We start from the raw sequence: 22,457 nt of genomic DNA on the forward strand, positions 1-22,457 counted from the left end.
CAGGCTGACACCTCATTTTTAGGTATGCCTGGTACTGCTCCTGGCATGCTCTCCTGCACTCTTCATTTAACCAGGTTTGGTCTCCTGGCTTGATAGTAATGGTAGAGTGGGGTAAATGCCAGCCATAAGGTTACAGATTTTGGTTGAGTACAATTCCACTGCCGCTGATGACCCACAGCGCATCATGTTTGTTCAGTTCTGTGTTGCTAGATCTGTTCGAAATTTATCCCATTTAGCATGGTGATAGTGCCACACAATGCGATGGTGGGTATCCTCAATGTGAAGACAGGACTTAGTCTCCACAAGAACTGTGCAGTGATCACTCCTATCAATACTGTCATGGACAGATGTATCTGCGACAAATATATTGGTGAGGACGAGGTCAAGTAGGTTTTTCCCTCTTGTTGGTTCCGCCATAGACCCAGTCTAGCAGCTGTGTCCTTTAGGACTCAGCCAGCTCAGTCAATAGTGGTGCTATCTAGCCACTCTTGGTGATGGACATTGAAGTCCCCCACCCAGAGTGCATTCTGTGCCCTTGCTACCCTTAGTGCTTCCTCCAATTGGTGTTCAACATGGAGAAGCACTGATTCATCAGCCGAGGAGGGGCAGTCGGTGGTAATCAGCAGGAGATTTCCTTGCCCACGTTTGACCTGATAGCAGGAGACTTCGTGGGGTCCGGAGTCAATGTTGAGGGCTCCCAGGGCAACTCCCTCCCAATTGTATACCACTGCTGCCATCTCTGTGGGTCATCAGCGGCAGTGGAATTGTACTCAACCAAAATCTGTAACCTTATGGCTGGCATTTACCCCACTCTACCATTACCATCAAGCCAGGAGACAAACCCTGGTTAAATGAAGAGTGCAGGAGGGCATGGGACAGGACAGACCCAGAGATGGTGATGGTGGTGTCAGGGACATTGTCTAAGGTATGATCGTCTAAGATATGACTATGTCAGGCTGTTGCGTGACTAGTCTGTGGGACCGCTCTCCCACTTTTGGCACAAGCTCCCCAGATGTTAGTAAGGAGGGCTTTGCAGGATCGACAAGACTGGGTTTGCCGTTGTCGTTTCCAGTACCTAGGTCGATGCCAGGTAGTCCCTTCAGTTTCATTCCTTTTATTAGACTTTGTAGCGGTATGATACAACTGAGTGGCTTGCTAGGCCAGTTCAGAGGGCATTTAAGAGTCAGCCACATTGCTATCTTGTTAATGAAGGCAAGGCAGGGAGCTCATTCAAAATTCGCAAGCCATTCTGTTGGGAGATGTACCAGACCTACGTCTCCACCTCAATACATTGGTATGTAAGTATTTAGATGCAGATTGCAGTGTCCATTTTGGCTGTCAGCAATGATCCTTTCATCAGCTTTTTGTCTCCTGCATTCTTTTTAAAGTTTGATTCGGATTTCCAACCGATGGATTAAAAAATATAATTCGGCATAGCACCTGTTCATGACACTATGATATCATACTGCCACATTTCTATCTGTGCCCTCAGCTCATCTGCTTTATTTGCTATACTCCTTGCATTGAAGTACCTTCCCTTGAGCACTGCCAACCTATCTTTATTTTCTATCCTTTGTTTTCTCTGCCTTCCAAACTCACTAATTTTCTGCCTTCTATTTCCATTTCTGATTTTGCCCCATTGAGTCTACCCTCAGGTTCCCATCCCCCTGCCAAGCTAGTTTTAACCCTGCCCAGCACTAACAAACCTCCTGGCAAAGATATTGGTCCCTCCCCCAGAACCAGTTCCAATGCCCCAGGAATCTAAAGCCCTTTCTTTTTCACCATCTCTTCAGCCACACATTCATCAGCTGTAACCGCCTATTTCTATGCTCACTAGTGTGGCACTGGGAGTTAATCTGGAGATTACTACCTCTGAGAGACTACTTTTTAATGTCTTACCTAGCTTTCTAAAATCTGCTTTCAGGACTTCGTCCTTCCTTCTGCCTATGTCGTTGGTACCAATGTGAGCCACAACTCTGGTTGTTCACCCTTCCCCCTTAATGGCGTGCAGCCACTTTGCGACATCCTCGACCCTGGCATAAGGGAGGCAAAATAGCATCCTGGAATCATTTTTACGGCCGCAGAAAGGCCTTTCTGTTCCCCTAACTGTTGAATCCCCTCACTATTTCTTTTCCACTCTTCTTCCTTCACGCCTGTGCAGCTGAGCCACCCGTAGTGCCCCAAACTTGGCGCTTGCTACACACCTCAGGACACCTCACCAGCATCCAAAATGGAAAACTGTTTCGTGAGCGAGACAGACTCAGAGAAATCTTGCACCACCTAGACTTTCTGGTGGTCACCCATTCCCTCTTTGCCTGCACGCTCCTAACCTACGGTGTGACCACCTCCCTAAACATGCTGTCCACGCAGTCCTGCGCCTCGCAGATGCAACACAGTGACTCCAGCTGCTGCTGGAGTTCGAAACCTGGAGCTCAAGTTTCTGCAGCTGGTGACACTTAATTCCTGCAGACGAGTTTGTCAAGGCCACTTGACGTGTCCACGACTTTGCACATACCACAGGAGACACATTCCACTCAGCCGAGCTGCCCTGCCATAGCTTAACCTTACTTTTCAAGTAGTTGCTGGCAGAATGTAGCATTACAGACCCTCACTCATCAGTCAACTGCTTCTCCTGTTCTCCTGTAGGTCGTTAAGGGTTATTTAAAACATTTACATTTTTCTGTTATGCAGCTGTTTACACACAGTCCCTTACAGTGGATACTCACTGACCAATCAGCTTAGGAGTTTGTTGCACTCCTAGCTTGGAGATAAAGGAAAAAAGCTCACCAACTACTGGAGACTGAAAAAGGTAGAAGAAAGGAGCACCACCTTCCCTTCTTCACCAAACTCCCAGCTTCGCACTCAGTGCCGAAGCCGCACTCCATGACAAATTGCACTCCAGATCCCTGTATTTAGGGGTCCTGTATCAGGACCTCCCTGATAGGTCACTCTATTCGTGTAAGCGATGGAGAAAATCCCTGTGTCTAAAACAGAAACATATTAAACAGTTAAGATGTGTGGATTCCTGGGCTCAGGAAATTTTAGGGCAGGTACTGAGCTGCCTTGAAATTGAGCCTACTGCTGTTTCTGGAGCATGAGGACAATCTTGGTGCTGATGTCACTGAAGTGGCCAAGTAGAAATGCCCACCATTTTGACCATTTATTTTACATTTTTACTAAAGTGTTAAATGTTGGCTTTGTATGTTTTTTCTTCTATAGAACGAGGAAGTACTTTGTAGAAAAGTACTCTCCCTGAACTTTGCTGCCCTTTGTAGTTTGTTCTCTGTGTAGCAATAAAACACAATTCTTATTTCATTTTACCTGTTTCATGTATTAACATTTTAGTAACTATGTTGATTGTGCATTTTATAATTATAAATCTGTTGGATAGAAGTAATTTTAACATCTATCTGAACAAGGTAGCACTTTGAATCTTCATTTGGAAAAAAAACATGAACGGAGATTGGGTTACTTCATTGCTCCTATTCAAGCTACATTTGAGTAAGTAGGCATGGAGCTTTTTCCCTCCCAACATCCAGTGGGAGCTGATGAAACCCATCATACAAAGCATTAGAATCTAACAGAAGTAAGTCAATCATAAAGGTGTCAAAGCATTAGGTTGCAACAAAAACAGAAAATGCTAGTAACACACATCAGGTTAGTTTACAGTAGTAGGTTGTCTGAATCCTATACTGCTTTGTCAGTTTCATTTAATGTGTGTCATCTTTGTCTATGCTAATTCTGAACTTCGACTCTTTTCAATATACAGTTCAGCAGCAGAAAGAGATGAATGGTTAGAAGCTATTTCCAAGGCCATTGAGGACTATACAAAAAAAAGGATAACATTCACAGCAAGTAAAAGTCTTGAGGTATGATGGTACATAAAAAAAGCTCATGTTTGAAGCCTGTTTCAGTGAACACATAATACAAGGTGCAACAAAATGTGGATACTTTTGTCCCTGGTTTATTTTTCTTTACAGGATTTCTTCCTTTTAAAACGGGTCCTTCTATAAATACGATGCTCAAACTGGAAATTGTGCCCTTATTAAGCCAACATTTTGGCAAGATGGCTACAAAACTGGTAGAACAGAGCCCTTACTACATGAATATTTTGATTAAAAAATTGTTGTGAACAAGTGACATCTATTTAGTCTGATCAGAAAGACCACTTGTTTTAAACTAATTTTCGTTGAAGTGCATCGATAGTTTGCACTGCAGACAGTCAATTTGCAATTCTTGACATAGTATCTTGCCATGTTTTAGCCTGTATTTTGTATACAGGGTGTATCAAGTGAGATTTTAATAACTATTGTCTTTCTTATGCAGATTGACTTCTCAAAGGCAATGCCAATTCAAAGGGTGTTATGGTTATAAAAATTTGACATTTTTTAATATACCAATTAGTTACGATTTTGGAATAGCTGCAGCCTCTGTAAAGATAAAGTGCAATGCCACAGGTAAACAATTTACATAATTCCAAGTGTTATGACTTAGTAGCATGATTATGTTTTTAAAAAACTGATTTTTAATTTAGTTTAAGATGGAGTCAGAGAAGTCAGGTGACCTCACATCAACTCTGCTTAAAGATAAGACAGGGAGCTTGGTTACCAGGACAACAAAGAACCCAGATCAAATACATTTTTGAAATGCGGAGACTGCAGGGGTATAACACCTGAAGAACAATGGGTTTCACCCTCCCAGACTTTCAGATCATAAACAAGGAGTCAGTGGTTCTGAAAATGAATGGCAGCTGCTGTCACTTGGAAACAATGGAAAGCCTAGGTGGCCCCGCTGTAACCAGACTTGTGGAATTTGCTTATTGGAAAAGGGCAATTGGCCATTGACTTCTGATTCCGGATAAATTCAAAAGATTTTGAGAAGGCAAGCAGACTGTAAAGAAAGCCAGCATTGGCAGCCTCTGAGAGAGGGAACACCTGCTCTCAGAAGACTGATGCAGAGCAAGACATGAACCTGTTTTGAAAGTTGAAGTTTGCAGAGAAGTAAAAGACCAACAGGATCACCAGAGATCGCCTTATTCACGGAAGCCCAGGTCGAAAGTGTTCGGAAGAAGTGAGCAAAGAAGACATTGACTTTGAGAAAGATCTGGGAGATCAAACCCATTGCAACTGGGAGGAGCTTGTGACTTTTAGCTGCAAAGATTTTGCCATCAAGGAGGACTGTGTAATGTGTAAATGTGATGTGAGTTTTTCAAGTGTTTTAATAAGTGAAGAAAATACCTTTCTCTAATTTGGGGTGTTAGCAACCTAAAAAGTACTATTTAGTCAATGGGTATTTCTTTTAGTTTAGTTGTTACAATAAAAGCTTTAAAACATGAAATCTTGTGTAATTTAAATTGGTCTGGGTGAGTTTATATCTCATGTTTTAAAGTTAATGGTCTCACTGAGGTCAGAACAAATTGGGGGTTCGGCTCCAGGATACGAATTCAGAGGTTGTAAAATAGATACATTGGAAATTGGTAGAATTTAAGCAAACAAGATTTAACCATTGCTTTTGCTATACTCAAAAGTTAACATGTCTACTTTTAATGCTCAAGCCTTTGCAGAGAGAGAAGATTTGACTCTCAGTGATTTAACACAGTTAACAGTGGATGCACTAATGACTTTAGCAGAGCAAGTGGGGGTTAGTTTGAAATCAAAATATAGACATGTTGGTGGAGTGGGCAGACAGATGGCAGATGAAGTTACATGCAGACAAATGTGAAGTCGCTCATTTTGGTAGGAAGAACATGGAGAGACAATATAGAATAAAGGGTACAATTCTACAGGAGGTTATAGAATAATGGGTACAATTCTAAAAAGGGTACAGGAGCAGAGGTACCAGGGTGTCTATGTGCATAAGTCATTGAAGGCGGCAGGACAGGTTGAGAGAGCGGTCAGTAAAGCATACAGTGTCCTGGGCTTTATTAATAGGGGCATAGAGTACAAGAGCAAGGAAGTTATGTTAAACTTGTATAAGACACTAGTTCGGCCTCGGCTGGAGTATTGCGTCCAGTTCTAGGTGCCACATTTTAGGAAAGACATGAGGACATTGGAGAGAGCACAGAAAATATTCACAAGAATGGTTCCAGGGATGAGGAATTTCAGTTATGAAGATAGATTGGAGAAGTTAGGTCTGTTTTCCATGGAGAAGAGAAGGCTGAGAGATGATGTGATAGAGGTATTCAAAATCATGAGGGGTCTGGGCAGAGTAGATAGAGCGAAACTGTTCCCATCGTGAAAGGATCGAGAACGAGAGGGCACAGATTGCACATATTTGGTAAGAGAAGCGAAAGTGACATGAGGAAAAGCTTTTTCACGCAGTGAGTGGTTAAGGTCTGGAATGTGCTGCCTGAGAATGTGTTGGAGGCAGGTTCAATTGAAGCATTCAAACGGGAATTTAGAGAGCTATATGAAAAGAGAGAATGAGCAGGGTTATGGGGAGAAAGCAGGGGAATGGAACTGAGGAAATTGCTCTTTTGGAGAGTCAGTGCAGATATGATGGGCCGAATGACCTCCTTCAGCACTGTAACAATTCTGTGAAAAGCTAAAAAAGCAGAAATTGCTGAAGTGTTGGCTCTGCATTTTAACTTTGAAGAAAAGAGTGATCCTGATAGCTCGTAGATTGAGTTAGCTAGAATTCAGTTACCAATGAGGCAACTGGAACATGGAAAAAGAAGGGAAAAAGGCAGACAATCTCAACTTAAACTGAGAAAGCTTGAATTCAAAGAGAAATAGAGAGTTACCAAAATAAAAAGAAATCAGGAAATTTGCACTGGACAAAGAAAAACTTAGATTACGCGCATAGGGAGTGACAGGATGAATCCAGTTTAATTCCTGTTTTTGTTTTGGCAAGGAATATTCACTTAGTGCCTAAGTTTAGAGAGGAAGGAGTTAAAATATGCTTTGTGTCCTTGCTGCAAAGTTGCAATGGCCAGAAAAAAGTTGGACTATTATTGCAATATGTGTTGGTGGGAAAAGCATTAGAGGTATATTCACTTTTGGAGGAACAACCAAGTGATTATGAAAACTGGCATTCTCAATGCTTATGACTTGGTACCAGAGGCTTACAGGCAAAAATTCAAGAATTTAAAGATGAAACAGGGCCAGGCATTTATGGAATTTGCTAGAGAGAAGGAAATTATTTGATCTGTGATACAAGTCCATCAAGACTAAGCAAGATTTTGAAAGCATTAGGGAAGTAATCCTAATGGAAGAATTTAAAAATAGTATCACTTCAGGAATAAGGTCCCAACTGGAGGAACATAAAGTCAGTAAAGTAAGGAATGCTGCAGCAATGGCAGATGCTTACAAATTGACCCACAAACGCAGTAGTTACAGGCTCCTGTTCGGAAACTTTCAGAGAAGCTGGAAAGAAAGGAAGATAGCTAATGAGAAGAGATTTGGTTTTAGTGAATGAAAGGGTAAAGGAGAGGATACAGACAACCCCCAGAATGGTAAAAAAGATAGTCAGGAGACTAGAGATGAGTATTTTTGTAATAAGGGGGCATATAGTTTCAGAATGCTGGAAGTTTAAAAGACAAAATTGTGGCTGTGGTAGATTTACTGAAAGCCTGCCCTGAAAAGGATGCCCTAATAGGTGGGGCTACTGACAAGTTATTGACTTTGTCAATGTTGATTAGTGAGCAGAGGTGTATTCTGCTGTGTGCTAATGAATTAAGTCAAGCCATGTAGGTTATAGAAGTTTTATGTTCAGGGGTAATGTTTCCCCATATTTGTCAGATGAGGCAATCAAGCCAGTTGTGCTGCTTAGAGATACAGGGGCAACCCAGTCATTAATGGTAGCAAAGGATGTAAAGTTTTCCCCAAATAGTGCAATGAATGCGAAGATCGTTGTGTGTGGCATTGAGGGGGTTATTTATCCGTTCCATTGCATAATGTTAATTTGGAATGTGATTTCGTCACTCGCCCAGTAACAGTGGGAATCGTCCCTGATTTGCATAGTCAAGGGGTGGATTTGTTGCTAGGGGAATGATTTAGCTGGGGATAAGGTATTAACGTCTCCAGTAGTTTTGGAAAAGACAGTTGAGGTTGCTGAAATTGAAGTTTTGCAGGAGGAATTTCCTGGAATATTCCCAGATTGTGTGGTGACAATATAGCAGGGGTTAAACAGGATGAGAAGGATTCAGTTATTGTGGAGGATAATATGAGTGTTTGCTTGGCTGAAACTTTTTTCAAGGATTTGGATGGGGATGTTGGTGAAAGCAACTCCAAGGCAAGCAACGGTGAATTGTTTAGCAAATGGTCTTTGAAGCACAACAGACCCTGAATTAAGTTTGTCTCCGAAGGTGTGTTCTGAAGCAGATGCTGAAAAGGTCCCTGAGTGCTATTATATTTAGGATTACATTCTAATGAGGAAGTGGAGACCTTCCCAGAGGCCCAATAATGAGGATTGGACTACAGTTCATCAGGATGTTGCTCCCCCAGGATACCACAGTGTATTTTGAACATTGCCCATGAGATCCTAGTGGTAGGTCATGTGGGTATTCGAATGACTCAGGCCAGGATAAGACAGCATTTTTATTGGCCAGGCTTGCATAAAATAGGGTTGAATTTTGCAGAGCTTGCCATACATGTCAGGTAGTTGGGAAGCCACAGCCTTCGATTAAACCAATTCCATTGATACCGATGCCTGCTTTTGACGAACAATTTAGTAGGGTTCATGTGGATTGTGTTGAACCCTTGACCACAACTAAGGCAGGTGACAAGTTTCTCCTAACGATGATGGATTTGTCCACTCGGTTTCCAGAGGAAATACCTTAGAGAACGATCACAGCAAAAGTTGTGATTGAGGGGTTAATATAGTTTTTCACAAGATATGGACTGCCAAAAGAAGTTCAGTCGGGCCAGGGTCAAATTTTATGTCAGGAGTATTTCAAGAGGTCATGTGTAATTTGGGAGTGAAACAGCTCAAATCGTCCACTTATCACCCGCAGTCACCGGGTACCTTGGAATAGAGGCCTGCTACCCGATCCGAACCCATCGGGACCCGACAACTTATGTCTGGTTCGGGTCGGGTCGGGCAGAGTCCAGGTTGGGTCAGGTCAGGTTGGGCCGGACACATGGTAAGTGCTCAGCTGGTAAGTATTAAAAATAAAAAAACTTACCTGAGCTGGGAGTCCGGGACAAACTGAGTATGCGCAGTGAGCGAGTGACGTTACTATGGTGTCATCGCGCATGCGGTGCAGCTTCTTGCAGGTTCGATGTCAGGAAGGTAAGTAAACAGATGGTCGGGTCGGGCTGAGTAGTGGCGGGTTCCGGTCGGATTGGGCTCAGTGCAAAATCGGAGGGACTCGGGCCAGGTCGGGCTCAGGCCCGCTGTGGTTCGGTCAGATTCTTTTTCCTGACCTAAAGCAGGCCTCTACTTTGGAAAGGTATCACCAGACTCTAAAATAGAGTCACAGAGTTATACAGCACAGAAACAGGCCTTTCAGACCACTGTGTTTGTGCCGGCCATCAAGCCTATCTATTGTAATTCCATTTTCCAGCACTTGGCCCATAACCTTGTATGCTATGGCATTTCAAGGGCTCATCTAAATACATCCTAAATGTTGAGGGTTCCTGCCTCTACCACCCCTTTAGGCAATGTGTTCCAGATTCCAACCACCCTCTGAGTAAAAAAAAATGTCCTCAACTCCCCTCTAAACCTCCTGCCCCTTACCTTAAATCTATGCCCCCTGGTTATTCTTGGGGCTAAAGGGATCAAGGGATACGGGAGAAAGTGGGAACAGAGTTTGGATGATCAGCCATGATCGTATTGAATGGCAGTGCAGGCTCGAAGGGCCGAATTACCTACTCCTAATCCTATTTTTCTATGTTTCTAGTGACACCTCTGCTAAGGGAAAAGATTCTTCCTATCTACCTTATTTACGTCCCTCATAATTTTGTGTACCTCAATGAGTTCCCCCTCAGCCTTCTCTGCTCTAAGGAAAACAACCCTAGCCTATCCAGTTTCTGTTCATAGCTGAAATGCTGCAGCCCAGACAATATCCTGGTGAATCTCCTCTGCACCCTCTCCAGTGCAATCACATCCTTCCTATAGTGTGGCAACCAGAACTGTACACAGTACTCCAGCTGTGGCCTAACTAGCATTTTATACAACTCCATCATGACCTCCCTGCTCTTATAGTCTATGCATCGGCTAATAAAGGCAAGTATCTCATATGCTTTCCTAACCACCTTATCTACCTGTGCTGCTGCCTTCAGTGATCTATGGACCAGTACACCAAGGTCCCTCTGACCCTCTGTACTTCCTATGGACCTATCATCCAGTGTATATTCCCTTGCCTTGTTAATCCTCCCAAAATGCATCACCTCACACTTCTCAGGATTAAATTCCATTTGCCGCTGTTCCGCCCATCTTACCAACCCATCTATATCATCCTGTAATCTAAGGTTTTCCTCCTCACTATTTACAACACCACCAACTTTCGTGTCATCTGTGAACCTACTGATCATACCTCCTCTATTCATGTCTAAATCATTAATGTACACTACAAACAGCAAGGGTCCCAGCACCGATCCCTGTGGTACACCATGGTCACAGGCTTCCAATTGCAAAAACAACCCTCGACCATCACCCTCTGCCTCCTGCCACTAAGCCAATTTTGGATCCAATTTGCCAAATTGCCCAGGATCCCATGGGCTCTTACCTTCTTGACCAATCTCCCATGCGGGACCTTATCAGAAACTTTACTGAAGTCCATGTAGATTACATCAACTGTTTTACTGTCATCTACACACCTAGTCACTCTTAGAAAAATTCCATTAAATATATGATAAAGGCCTAATTTTTTGAGTATCCTCATGATTGGGGTAAGGGGGATATCGTTTTTATTATTTGCCACCAGGGACACACCAAATGAGACCACTGAGTTTGGTTCATTTGAATTGGTCTATGGCAGGGTTGTTCAACATCTGATTCGCCAAAGGTTTCCAGCTGGCCTGCAGGTGTAAACTGTACCCGGGCCATTCCTCGTCCTCGTCAGGGGTCTGCGACTGGAGTTGAGAAATTTCCCATTGTCATCTTCGTGCAGACTGGCCTTTAAAAAAATCGCGCTATTTCACAGCTGATAGATCCTGACATCGGGAACAGCAGTTTCTGAACTACAGACAGATTCGGGATTTTTTAAACAGCCTGCCAGAAAACCCCAAAAGTGTCCAAAGTTCCGAAACTGCTGTTCCCGATGTCAAGATCTGTCAACTGTGAAACTGACTTGAGATTTTTTTTAAAACTGATCAACCATCTGCTGAGCGCTCCCGCTTTTGCAGCTGTCAGAGAGAGGGGGTGGCGGAGAGAGCAAGGGAGTGGGGGGGGGGGGAGCGGAGAGAGTTTGCCAAAGCTCCAAGTTTGGTACCATCTGCGAATTTTGAAATTTCACTCAGTATTCCAATATCCAAGTCATTTATTTATATCAAAAAAGCAGTGGTCATAACACTGACCTTGGGCAACACCACTGACTGCCGTCCTCCAATTCAATCCAGGCCTTCAAAAGAGAATTGGACAAATACCTGAAGAGAAACATTTGCAGAGCTGTTGGGGAAAAAGTCGGGGAGTGCGACTAGGTGAGCTGCTATTAGTGAGCCAGCACGGGCATGACAGGCTGAATGGCCTCCTTCTTTGCTGGAACCACTCGATGATTCTATGATTTTATTGATTCCAGACTGAAAAACGGCCATTTACCACAACTTGCTGTTTCTGTCCTTAAACCATTTTTTTAATCCAAGCTGACACTGACCCACCCTATTCCGTGAGCCTCAATTTTGTTAACCAGCTTTTTATGTGGTATTTTGTCAAATGCTTTCTTGAAATCCATATAGCCAGCATCCACTGCATTCCTATCATCAACCTTCCCTGTTACTACTTCAAAAATTTCAATTAGATTAGTCAAACACAATCTTGCCTTTTACAAATCCATACTTGCTATCCTTAATTAATCCAAAACTCTCCAAGTGTCTGTTTATTTTTCCCTGCTTCTTGTTTCTATAACCTACCCACCACTGATGTTAAACTGACCGGTCTGTAGTTACTAGGAATGTCCTTGCACCTTTTCTGGAACAAGGGTGTCACACTTGCCATTTTCCACTTCTCTGGCACCTCCCCGTATCTGAAGAAGATTGCAAGAATATGGCACGCCCTTCCGCTATCTCCACTCCCACTTCCTTTAGCAACCTTGGATGCGAGCCATCCTGATCAGGCGACTTATCCACTCTACGTGTAGCCAACCTTTCCAGTATATCCTGCCCAATTTTCACCCCATCCATTGTCTCTACCATGTCTGCTTCTATGATATTTTGTCACACTGCCTCTTCAGTAAACACTGATAGAAAGTACTCATTAAGTAATCTAGCCTTTCTTTGTCCTTCACAGGCCCCACTCCACCTCTTACTACCTGCTTACTATTTACATGATGGTAGAAGATTTTTGGATTCCCTTTTATGTCAACTGCCATTCTATTTTCATATTCTATCTTTGCCAGTCTGATTTTCCTCTTCACCTCCCCTCTCAACTTATACGTGGCCTGGTTGTTTGTACACAAATCTTTGAGGGTGGCAGGTTAATAAAGCAGTTAATGAAGTATATGGGGACCTGGACTTTATAATTAAAGACGTTGTGTACAAAGGTCAAGAAGTTCCATTAAACCAATATAAAATTGCCTCTGCTGCTTCCCTCCATAAACCTCACCGCCTTTCTACCTCGCTTTCCTCCTTTATGACGCAACTTTAAAACTACTTCTTTCACCAAGCTTTTGGTCATCTGCCCTAATAGCTTGTTCTGTGGTTTTGTGTCGAATTTTGTTTCAGAATGCTTCTGTGAAATGTGAGAAGTGTGAGGGAAAGCATTTGGGGAGGGCAAATAAAGTGAGGGAATACACAATAAACGGGAGGATATTGAGAGAAGTGAGAGACCTTGAAGTGCATGTCCACAGGTCCCAGAAGGTGGCAGGATAGGTAGATAAGAGTGGTGAAGGCGGCATATGGAATACTTTCCTTTATTGGCCGAAGTATAGAATACAAAAGCAGGGATGTAATGCTGGAACTGTATAAAACACTGGTTAGGCCACAGTTGGAGTATTGTTTCCAGTTCTGATCACCACATTACAGGAAGGACATAATTGTTCTGGAGAAAGTAGAGGAGATTTACAAGAATGTTGCCAGGGCTTGAAAGTTGCAGCTATGAGGAAAGATTGGATAGGTTAGGGTTGTTTTCCTTGGAAAAGAGGAGGCTGAGGGGTGACTTAATTGAGGTGTACAAAATCGAGGGGACTAGATAGAGTAGACAGGAAGGACATGTTTCCCCTAGCGGAGAGGTCAGTTACCAGGAGGTGCAGATTTAAGGTGATTGGTCGAAGGATTAGAGGGGACATGAGGAAAAACTTTTTCACCCAGAAGTTGGTGGGTATCTGGAATTCACTACTTGGATCAATGGTGTAAGCAGAAACCCTCAGCTCATTTAAAAAATATCTGGACATGCACCTGAAGTGCTGTAACCCGCAAGGCTACGGACCAAGTGCTGGAAGGTGGGATTAGATCGGACGGCTAGTTTTTTCAGCCTGTGCAGACATGATGGGCTGAATGGCCTCCTTCTGTGCCGTAACTTTTCTATGAGAGAGAGGGACATAGGGAGAGAGGGGGAGGGATAGACAGAGCGAGAGAGGGGGACAGAGGGGGGGAGGGGGGCAGAAAGGGAGAGAGAGAGTGATCAAGATCACTCCTAACAATGACATCTATCCAGAATACTCCGTATCACTACAAGAAGTGGACAGACAAACACTGACTGCTTGTGCAGCAACAAAATGCCAGGTATCTTAGTAAATCAATGTCCACCAAAGTGACCAGAAATTAAGTCAAATATTCGTCTTCTCATTTAAAGCTTCTTCATAAAAATGCAGCTTTTAGTTGTTTTGATTAATAGTCTGATAAATTTTAATGCCTTTATCTGTCCAAAATTGTCTCATCAGCCCCCCCATGCAAGACAAAAATTGTAAATTGCCCCCCACGCGAAAAGGTTGAACAACCCTGATCTATGGGCATGAGGTTCGTGGTCCCTGTAAACTCATTAAGGAGAGATTTTTAGCACAGGAAAAGGAAACTGCCCTGTTAGGCTATGTGTCAGAGCTTCGAGAAAGACTCACAAAAGCTTATGAGATGGCCAGAGAACATCTCAAGATTTCTCAGCAAGTAATGAAAACCCAAGTAGATAGAACAGCTGAGGCATGCTGTTTTCAGCCTCGAGACAAGGTGTTCGTTTTGTTGACTTTGCTTGGGGAGCCATTGAAAGCTGGGTTCTCTGACCTTACTTCATTAAGAGGAAAATTAGTGATGTTAAATATTTGGTTAGCATTCCAGACAAACAGAAAAGTCAAAGGATGTGTCATGTGAATAAGTTGAAAAGGTACCATGACCGTGAACCTTGTCAGCCAGTAAATGACAAATGGCAGAGGAGGAGGTTGAGGATGGTAAAAGCAAAATATTGCAGATGCTGGAAATCTGAAACACAAACAAATGCTGGAAATACTCAGGTCTGGCAGCATCTGTGGAGAGAGGAACAGAGCGAACGTTTCAGGTCAGTGGACCTTCATCAGAACTGTTCTGATGAAGGGTCACTGACCTGAAACGTTAACTCTGCTTCTCTCTCCACAGATGGTGCCAGACCTGCTGAGTATTTCCAGCATTCCTTGTTTGTGTTTCAGGTTAAGGGTGGTGTTACTTTTGATGAACTGGATTAAGGGGTATAGACTGAGAACTCTGATTGAACGCCCTGCGGTGAAACTGGCAAACACACAAGTGTTACAAAGTTTAGATACAGCTCTAAGCTATCTTTCTGAACAGCGTAAAAGGGTCATAGCTAAGCTGTTGAAACAGTTTAAAGAAGTATGCGCAGATACGCCATGTTGAACTCCTCTGCTATTTGATATATAGGGTTGATGTAGGCACAGCTACACCCACTAAATAGAACCCTTATCGGCACAATACATGCTAAAGAATGATATGAAAAAACCTAGTCAAAGCAGCTGGAGTTGTCCAGTGGTGTTGGTAATCAAAGCCAGATGGTTCCAAAAGATTTTGTTTTGATTATCCAGTCAATGCAGTAACTAAAACACACTCTTATCCAGTTTTACAGCTTAAGGATTAAATTGACAGAGTGGGGAATTCAGTCTTTATTAGAAAGATTGACTTGCTGAAAGGATATTGGCAAGTCCCCTCGGCCAATCAAGCTAAAGAACTTTACGCTTTCAGACCTCAGATGGCTTATTTCAGTGGAAGGTCATGCCGTTTGGTATGAAAAATGCACCGGCTACATTTCAAAGGTTGATTGATCAGGTGATTGCTGGACCAAACAGTTGTGTTGTGTACCTGGATGATCTGTTGGTATGCAGTGACATTTGGGAAGTTCATGTTGAACACTTAAAGGCTGTGTTCAACAAGTTAGAGAAAGTCATTTTGGTAGTAAACTTAGAGAATAATGAGTTTGCCAGAGCTAAGGTCACCTATTTAGGGCATGTCATGGGCCAAGGTCAAGTGTTGCCTCGAGAAGCTAAGGTTCAGGCAATAATAGATTTTCCAGTCCCCAGGACAAAAAAAGGAGATACTACGATTCCTAGGGGGTGTGCGGGTTCTACCGGAAGTTTATTCCTAACTTCAGTACAGTCGTTACCCCACTGACGAATTTGTTAAAGGGCATGAAGGTTCAGTGGACAGATCCTGTCAAATGGCGTTTGAAAAGTTAAAGGCCATTTTAATAAATAAACCTATTCTAGCTGTATCAAATTTTGGCAAGCGGCGCAGTGGTTAGCACCGCAGCCTCACAGCTCCAGTGACCCAGGTTCAATTCCGGGTACTGTCTGTGCGGATTTTGCAAGTTCTCCCTGTGACCTCGTGGGTTTCCGCCTGGTGCTCCGGTTTCCTCCCACAGCCGAAGATTTGCAGGTTGATAGGTAAATTGGCCATTGTAAACTGTCCCTAGTGTAGGTAGGTGGTAGGGGAATTGAGGGAAGGTGGGGATGTGGTAGGGAATATAAGATTAATGTAGGATTAGTATAAATGGGTTGTTGATGGTCGGCACAGACTCGGTTGGCCAAAGGGCCTGTTTCAGTGCTGTATCTCTATATATAAAGTAGCTATTGATGCTAGTGATGTTGTAGTAGGAGCAGTGTTACTCCAGGATGATGATGCTGGTATTGAACGACCATAAGTACCAAAAGAAGTACTCCATTATTGAAAAGGCGGCTTTAGGACTTGTATTAGCTCTTCAACATTTTGAAGTATACATCAGTCATGGCCATGGGGAAATAACGTTTATACCAATCATAATCCATTAAAGTTCAAAACCAAGAACACCAGATTATTTCAGTGGATGTTGGAACCATTTACTGTAAAGATTGTACATGTTACAGGAAAGAGCAATGTAATTGCCGATGCTGTATCCAGAATTTAAAAAAAGGGGTATAATGGAGGAAAACAACTCGATATAAAATATTGTTAACTGTGTAAAGTGTAAAATGTTAATAATGGAAATGTTTACAATGTTACATGTTGATGTTGCAGAAAAATCATTACTACGGTGATGAATTCTCTATATTTTTTGGGGGGCAGTGTTATGAACGCTGGACTTTGCAGCATGATTTTTTTAAAATGATTTTTAATGTAGTGTAAGATGAAGTCAGAGGTGTCAGGTGGCCTTACATCAACTCTGCTCAAAAACAAGATGGAGCTTGGTTACCACTGCACCAAAGAAGACTTTTTTGAAAAGCAGAGACTTGCAGGGGTATTGCACCTGAAGAACAATGGATTTCACCCTCCCAAACTTGCATTTCATAAACAAGGAGTCAGTGGTTCTGAAATGTAGTTACGAATGGCAGTTGCTAACACTTGGAAACAATGGAAAGCCTGGGTGGCTCTACTGTAGCCAGACTTTGGAATTCGCATATTGGAAAAGGACAATTCGCCATTGACTTTTGATTCAACAGATTTTCAGAAGACGAGCAGGCTGTAAAGAAGGCCAGCAGTGGCAGCCTCAGAGTGGGGAAGAGAGAGGGAACACCTGTTCTCAGAAGACTGATGCAGCAAAAGGCTTTCGAGACTTGAACCTGTTTTGAAAGTTGAGGTTTGTAGAGAAGTAAAAGACCAACAGGATCACCAGAGATTGCCTTATACACGGAAGTCCAGGTCAAAAATTCTTGGAAGAAGTGAGCAAAAAGGACATTGACTTTGAGAAAGATCCAACCCATTGCAATTGGGAGGAGTTCGGGACTTTGGCTGCAAAGATTTTGCCATCAAAGAGGCCTGCGTAATGTAGAAGTGTGGTGTGAGGTTTTTAAGTGTTTTAATAAATGAAGAAAATACCTTTCTCGCAAATTTGGTGCATTAGCTACTTACAAAGTACTATTTAGCGAATAAAGATTTCTTTTAGTTTAGTTATATTAAAAGTCATAAAACATGAAATCTTGTCGTGCAGTTCTTTAAGTTGGTCTGGGGAGTTCACATCTCGTGTTTTAACGTTAACGGTCTCAATGAGGTCATAACGCAAGATACAGTATAACTGGTACGGATCAGGCAGCTTCTCCTTTTTCAAAGTGTCATTTGTTTGAAATGCAAAGAAATCTTCAAAGTATTGGTGCTGTTTCGCTTGTCTCTTTAACCCTTTCATTGATTGGCTTCAACAGTTTGCAGTTATTGTTTGTTGTAAATTCCATAAGTTTTGAGGTACTTGTGGATAAGGATAAGGGTAATCCTCAGGTGAAGGTGCTAAATTGGGGGAAGGCTAATTATAACAATATTAGGCAGGAACTGAAGAATTTAGATTGGGGCCGGCTGTTTGAGGGTAAATCAATATCTGACATGTGGGAGTCTTTCAAATGTCAGTTGATTAGAATCCAGGACCAGCATGTTCCTGTGAGGAAGAACGAAAGGTTTGGCAAGTTTCGGGAACCTTGGATAACGCGGGATATTGTGAGCCTAGTCAAAAAGAAAAAGGAAGCATTCGTAAGGGCTGGAAGACTAGGAACAGACGAATCCCTTGAGGAATATAAAGACAGTAGAAAGGAACTTAAGCAAGGAGTCAGGAGGGCTAAAAGGGGTCATGAAAAGTCATTGGCAAACAGGATTAAGGATAATCCCAAGACTTTTTATACATTTATAAAGAGCAAGAGGGTAACTAGGGAAAGGGTTGGCCCGCTCAAGGACAGAGAAGGGAATCTATGTGTGGAGCCAGAGGAAATGGGCAAGGTACTAAATGAGTACTTTGCATCAGTATTCACCAAAGAGAAGGACTTGGTGGATGATGAGCCTAGGGAAGGGAGTGTAGATAGTCTCAGTCATCTCATTATCAAAAAGGAGGAGGTGTTGGGTGTCTTGCAAAACATTAAGGTAGATAAGTCCCCAGGGCCTGATGGGATCTACCCCAGAATACTAAGGGAGGCAAGGGAAGAAATTGCTGGGGCCTTGACAGAAATCTTTGCATCCTCATTGGCTACAGGTGAGGTCCCAGAGGACAGGAGAATAGCCAATGTTGTTCCTTTGTTTAAGTAGATAGCAAGGATAATCTAGGAAATTATAGGCCGGTGAGCCTTACATCAGTGGTAGGGAAATTATTAGAGAGGATTCTTCGGGATAGGATCTACTCCCATTTGGAAACAAGCAAACTTATTAGCGAGAGACAGCATGGTTTTGTGAAGGGGAGGTCGTGTCTCACTAACTTGATTGAGTTTTTTGATGAAGGAAGGGCAGTGGATGTTGTCTATATGGACTTCAGTAAAGCCTTTGACAAGGTCCCTCATGGCAGACTGGTACAAAAGGTGAAGTCACACGGGATCAGAGGTGAGCTGGCAAGATGGATACAGAACTGGCTCTGTCATAGAAGACAGAGGGTAGCAGTGGAAGGGTGCTTTTCTGAATGGAGGGATGTGACTAGTGGTGTTCCGCAGGGATCAGTGCTGGGACCTTTGCTCTTTGTAGTATATATAAATGATTTGGAGGAAAATGTAGCTGGTCTGATTAGTAAGTTTGCGGATGACACAAAGGTTGGTGGAGTTGCGGATAGTGATGAGGATTGTCAGAGGATACAGCAGGATATAGATCGGTTGGAGACTTGGGCGGAGAAATGGCAGATGGAGTTTAATCCGGACAAATGTGAGGTAATGCATTTTGGAAGGTCTAACACAGGTGGGAAGTATACAGTAAATGGCAGAACCCTTAGGAGTATTGACAGGCAGAGAGATCTGGGCGTACAGGTCCACAGGTCACTGAAAGTGGTAAACTCGGATTGTTTTCACTGGAACGACGGAGGTGGAGGGGCGACATGATAGAGGTTTACAAAGTTATGAGTGGCATGGACAGAGTGGATAGTCAGAAGCTTTTTCCCAGGATGGAAGAGTCAGTTACTAGGGAACATAGGTTTAAGGTGAGAGGGGCAAAGTTTAGAGGGGATGTGCGAGGCAAGTTCTTTACACAGAGGGTGGTGAGTGCCTGGAACTTGCTGCCGGGGGAGGTGGTGGAAGCAGGTACGATAATGACGATTAAGAGGCATCTTGACAAATACGTGAATAGGATGGGAATAGAGGGATACGATCCCTGGAAGTGCAGTAGGTTTTAGTTTAGGCAGGCATCAAGATCGGCGCAAACTTGGAGGGCCGAATGGCCTGTTCCTGTGCTGTACTGTTTTTTGTTCTTTGTAAATTGCTCTTTCGGTGATCAAATCTACCTGTTAGCTTAATTTGCTATGAAAGTTTCTGACATGATTGCTATTAATTGTCTTCTCAAATGACATAGGTGCATAGTGGAACCCTAAGTCACCTAGGGTGTGTTATGCTAGAATATTTTGTGCATGCAATCTCATTTCAGTTAATAGGAAGTGGTAGTTTACCTACGGAGGTAATGTTTTGGTTGGCCACAAGAAAAAAGATTCAGAAAACTAACTTGTAATACAAAGCTCTGATGATTTCCAAACCTCAAAGCCACAAAAGATGTTGAGGCTTCAGCAACGTGAGAACAAACTTGTCTTGAAAAGAGTCAGATTTTGCAACTTTGGGAGTTCATGAACAGTAGTAAGCGATGGCTAACCGGTCAGAAGTAAAAGAGCAACATGGTTTGGAGAAAAGCTCATAGCCCCTATTTATTGCTAGTCCTCGATTATCTAATTTAGGTCAGGGTTGCGGGGAGGGGGGTCAGTTGGAGAAGCATCTAAATCTATAGTGTGCAGCAGTTAAGGCATTGTTCAAAATTTAAAAGTGAAATTCAAGTTTCCTTTTTTGGCATTAATTCGTAGCATGAGAAGAATGGAGCAGTTAAAATAATAATTCCCTTGAGGTTCTGGCCCACTAAGTACTCTGCAGTGTTTCTGGAAATCAGTAATATCAATGATTGAGAAAAGCGGCAGTTTCAATACAAAAACCTAAAACTAAACAAAGGAAGTGCAAGCATTGATTGGTTTTTCAAGAACTCTGTTACTTGAACTTGAAGAAAGCACTATTTGAAATGTGTTGACTATAATTCAGATGGTTTATGGAGCTGTCTTTTGTTTAACAATCATTTAGTTAGGGATTTAAAAAAAAACTGAACTTAATGATTTCTGCTCAGCTTCCAGATCCTTTACAAAAAAATCAACATTGAGAACTGCGTTCACTTGACCATCAGGGGAGGCAGTGACATAGTGGTAATGTCACTGAACTAGTAGCCCAGAGGCCCAGCCTAGTGCTTTGGGGACATGAGTTTGAATCCCACCATGGCAGATGGTGAAATTTGAATTCAATTCATAAATTTGGAATTAAAAAGCTAGTCTCATGGTGTTGTAAAAATCCATCTGGTTCACTAATGCACTTTAGGGACAGCAGATTTCTTTCCTTACCTGGTCTGGCCTACATGTGACTCCAGATCCACCGCAATATGGTTGACTCTTAAATGCCCTCTGAGATGGTGTAGCAAGCCACTCAGTTCAAAGGCAATTAGAGATGGGCAATAAATGCTGGCCTATCCAGCGATGCTCACATCCCAACTGGTCTAGCCAGTGTTTATACTCCACCGAGCTTCCTTCCACTAACTGCCTCTTGCCACCCTGCTGCTGTTTCCCTTTGTTCCCTTTTCCCTTTGTCTATGCATCAAATTTTCCCTTAAAATGCATCAGTTCAATCGGCTTAATTTGTCGCATTTAATTAAACTTGATAGAGGACTTTGTGCAGATTCTTTGTCCTTTTAATATGTGAAGAGCTGACCTGTACCAGCTCACCTTTTCTCCCATCGCTTAAAAACTCATAATTACTGGGGTAAAGTTCATGGCTAGTGGTAGTTCACTGGGCCCTCAAACAGTTGACCATCCTTCATTTGAATTTTTGAATGATGAGGTTAGCAAATATCCAACTAGAAGAATCACATACACGCCCCATCCTGTCTTCACCTGCAACCTACATATATGAATATATTGTAACCTCACTAAGTTAGATCTAGTTTGATTTTAACCAAAGGAAAATCACATAATGCAGGCTAGATAGCTGTGTTTTTTTTTCTCCCTTGAGTCTAGTCAGGTAAAGGATTTAAGTTGTTGTAATGTAAGGCAGCGTGTCAGCCAATTTATGCACAGCAAGTTCCTAAGAACAGCAATGAGATAAATGACTGGATAATCTGTTTGTGATGTTAGGTTGAAGGATAAATTTAGGCCAGGACCGAAGAAGAATGCCCCAGCTCTTCAGAAGATGCCATGGTATCTTTTATGTTGGGCATCAGCTTTTCATATAAATGATTTTGATAAAGGAATAGGGAGTTTATACATTCAAATTTGCAGCTAACACAAAATTAGGAGGCACAGGGCGACACAGTGGCGCAGTGGTTAGCACCGCAGCCTCACAGCTCCAGCGACCCGGGTTCAATTCTGGGTACTGCCTGTGTGGAGTTTGCAAGTTCTCCCTGTGTCTGCGTGGGTTTCCTCCGGGTGCTCCGGTTTCCTCCCACATGCCAAAGACTTGCAGGTTGATAGGTAAATTGGCCATTAGAAATTGCCCCTAGTATAGGTAGGTGGTAGGGAAATATATAGGGATAGGTGGGGATGTGATAGGAATATGGGATTAGTGTAGGATTAGTGTAAACGGGTGGTTGATGGTCGGCACAGACTCGGTGGGCCGAAGGGCCTGTTTCAGTGCTGTATCTCTAAAAAAAAAAGTAAGTTATGCAGAAAGGAGCAGAAATGGACATAGATTAAGTGATTGGACAAAACTGTGGCAGATAGAACTCAGTGTGAAGAAGTATGAGTTCATGCACTTTGAATCCAAGAAAGACAGATCCTAATATTTTCTTAATGGACAAGGGAAGACTAGGAACTTGGAGGAGCTAAGGGATATGGGTGTTCATTGTACCCATCACTAAAAGCTAGTGCACAGGTACTAAAATAATCAAAAGTGTAATCACTTTTCATTTTAATTCTCTGTCCCACTCTGACCTCTGCCTCCTACA

General features: G+C 42.7%; 1 protein-coding gene across 4 annotated transcripts in view; it reads left to right on the forward strand.

The window, feature by feature from the left end:
* The window catches only part of fgd6 (FYVE, RhoGEF and PH domain containing 6), a 185,861-nt gene that overhangs the window by 108,481 nt on the left and 54,923 nt on the right, over positions 1–22,457 (forward strand). For 2 of the 4 annotated variants that reach the window (XM_068058785.1, XM_068058784.1), the window contains one exon: positions 3,770–3,869. In XM_068058785.1, the coding sequence (XP_067914886.1) occupies positions 3,770–3,869 (100 nt within the window). Of the gene's footprint in view, positions 1–3,769; positions 3,870–4,326; positions 5,273–22,457 lie in introns of those variants that run through there. The other 2 variants (XR_010977625.1, XM_068058786.1) reach the window with 2 other exon arrangements.

The sequence above is a fragment of the Heterodontus francisci genome, chromosome 27 (assembly GCF_036365525.1).
Source record: "Heterodontus francisci isolate sHetFra1 chromosome 27, sHetFra1.hap1, whole genome shotgun sequence".
Classification (NCBI taxonomy): Eukaryota; Metazoa; Chordata; class Chondrichthyes; order Heterodontiformes; family Heterodontidae; genus Heterodontus; species Heterodontus francisci.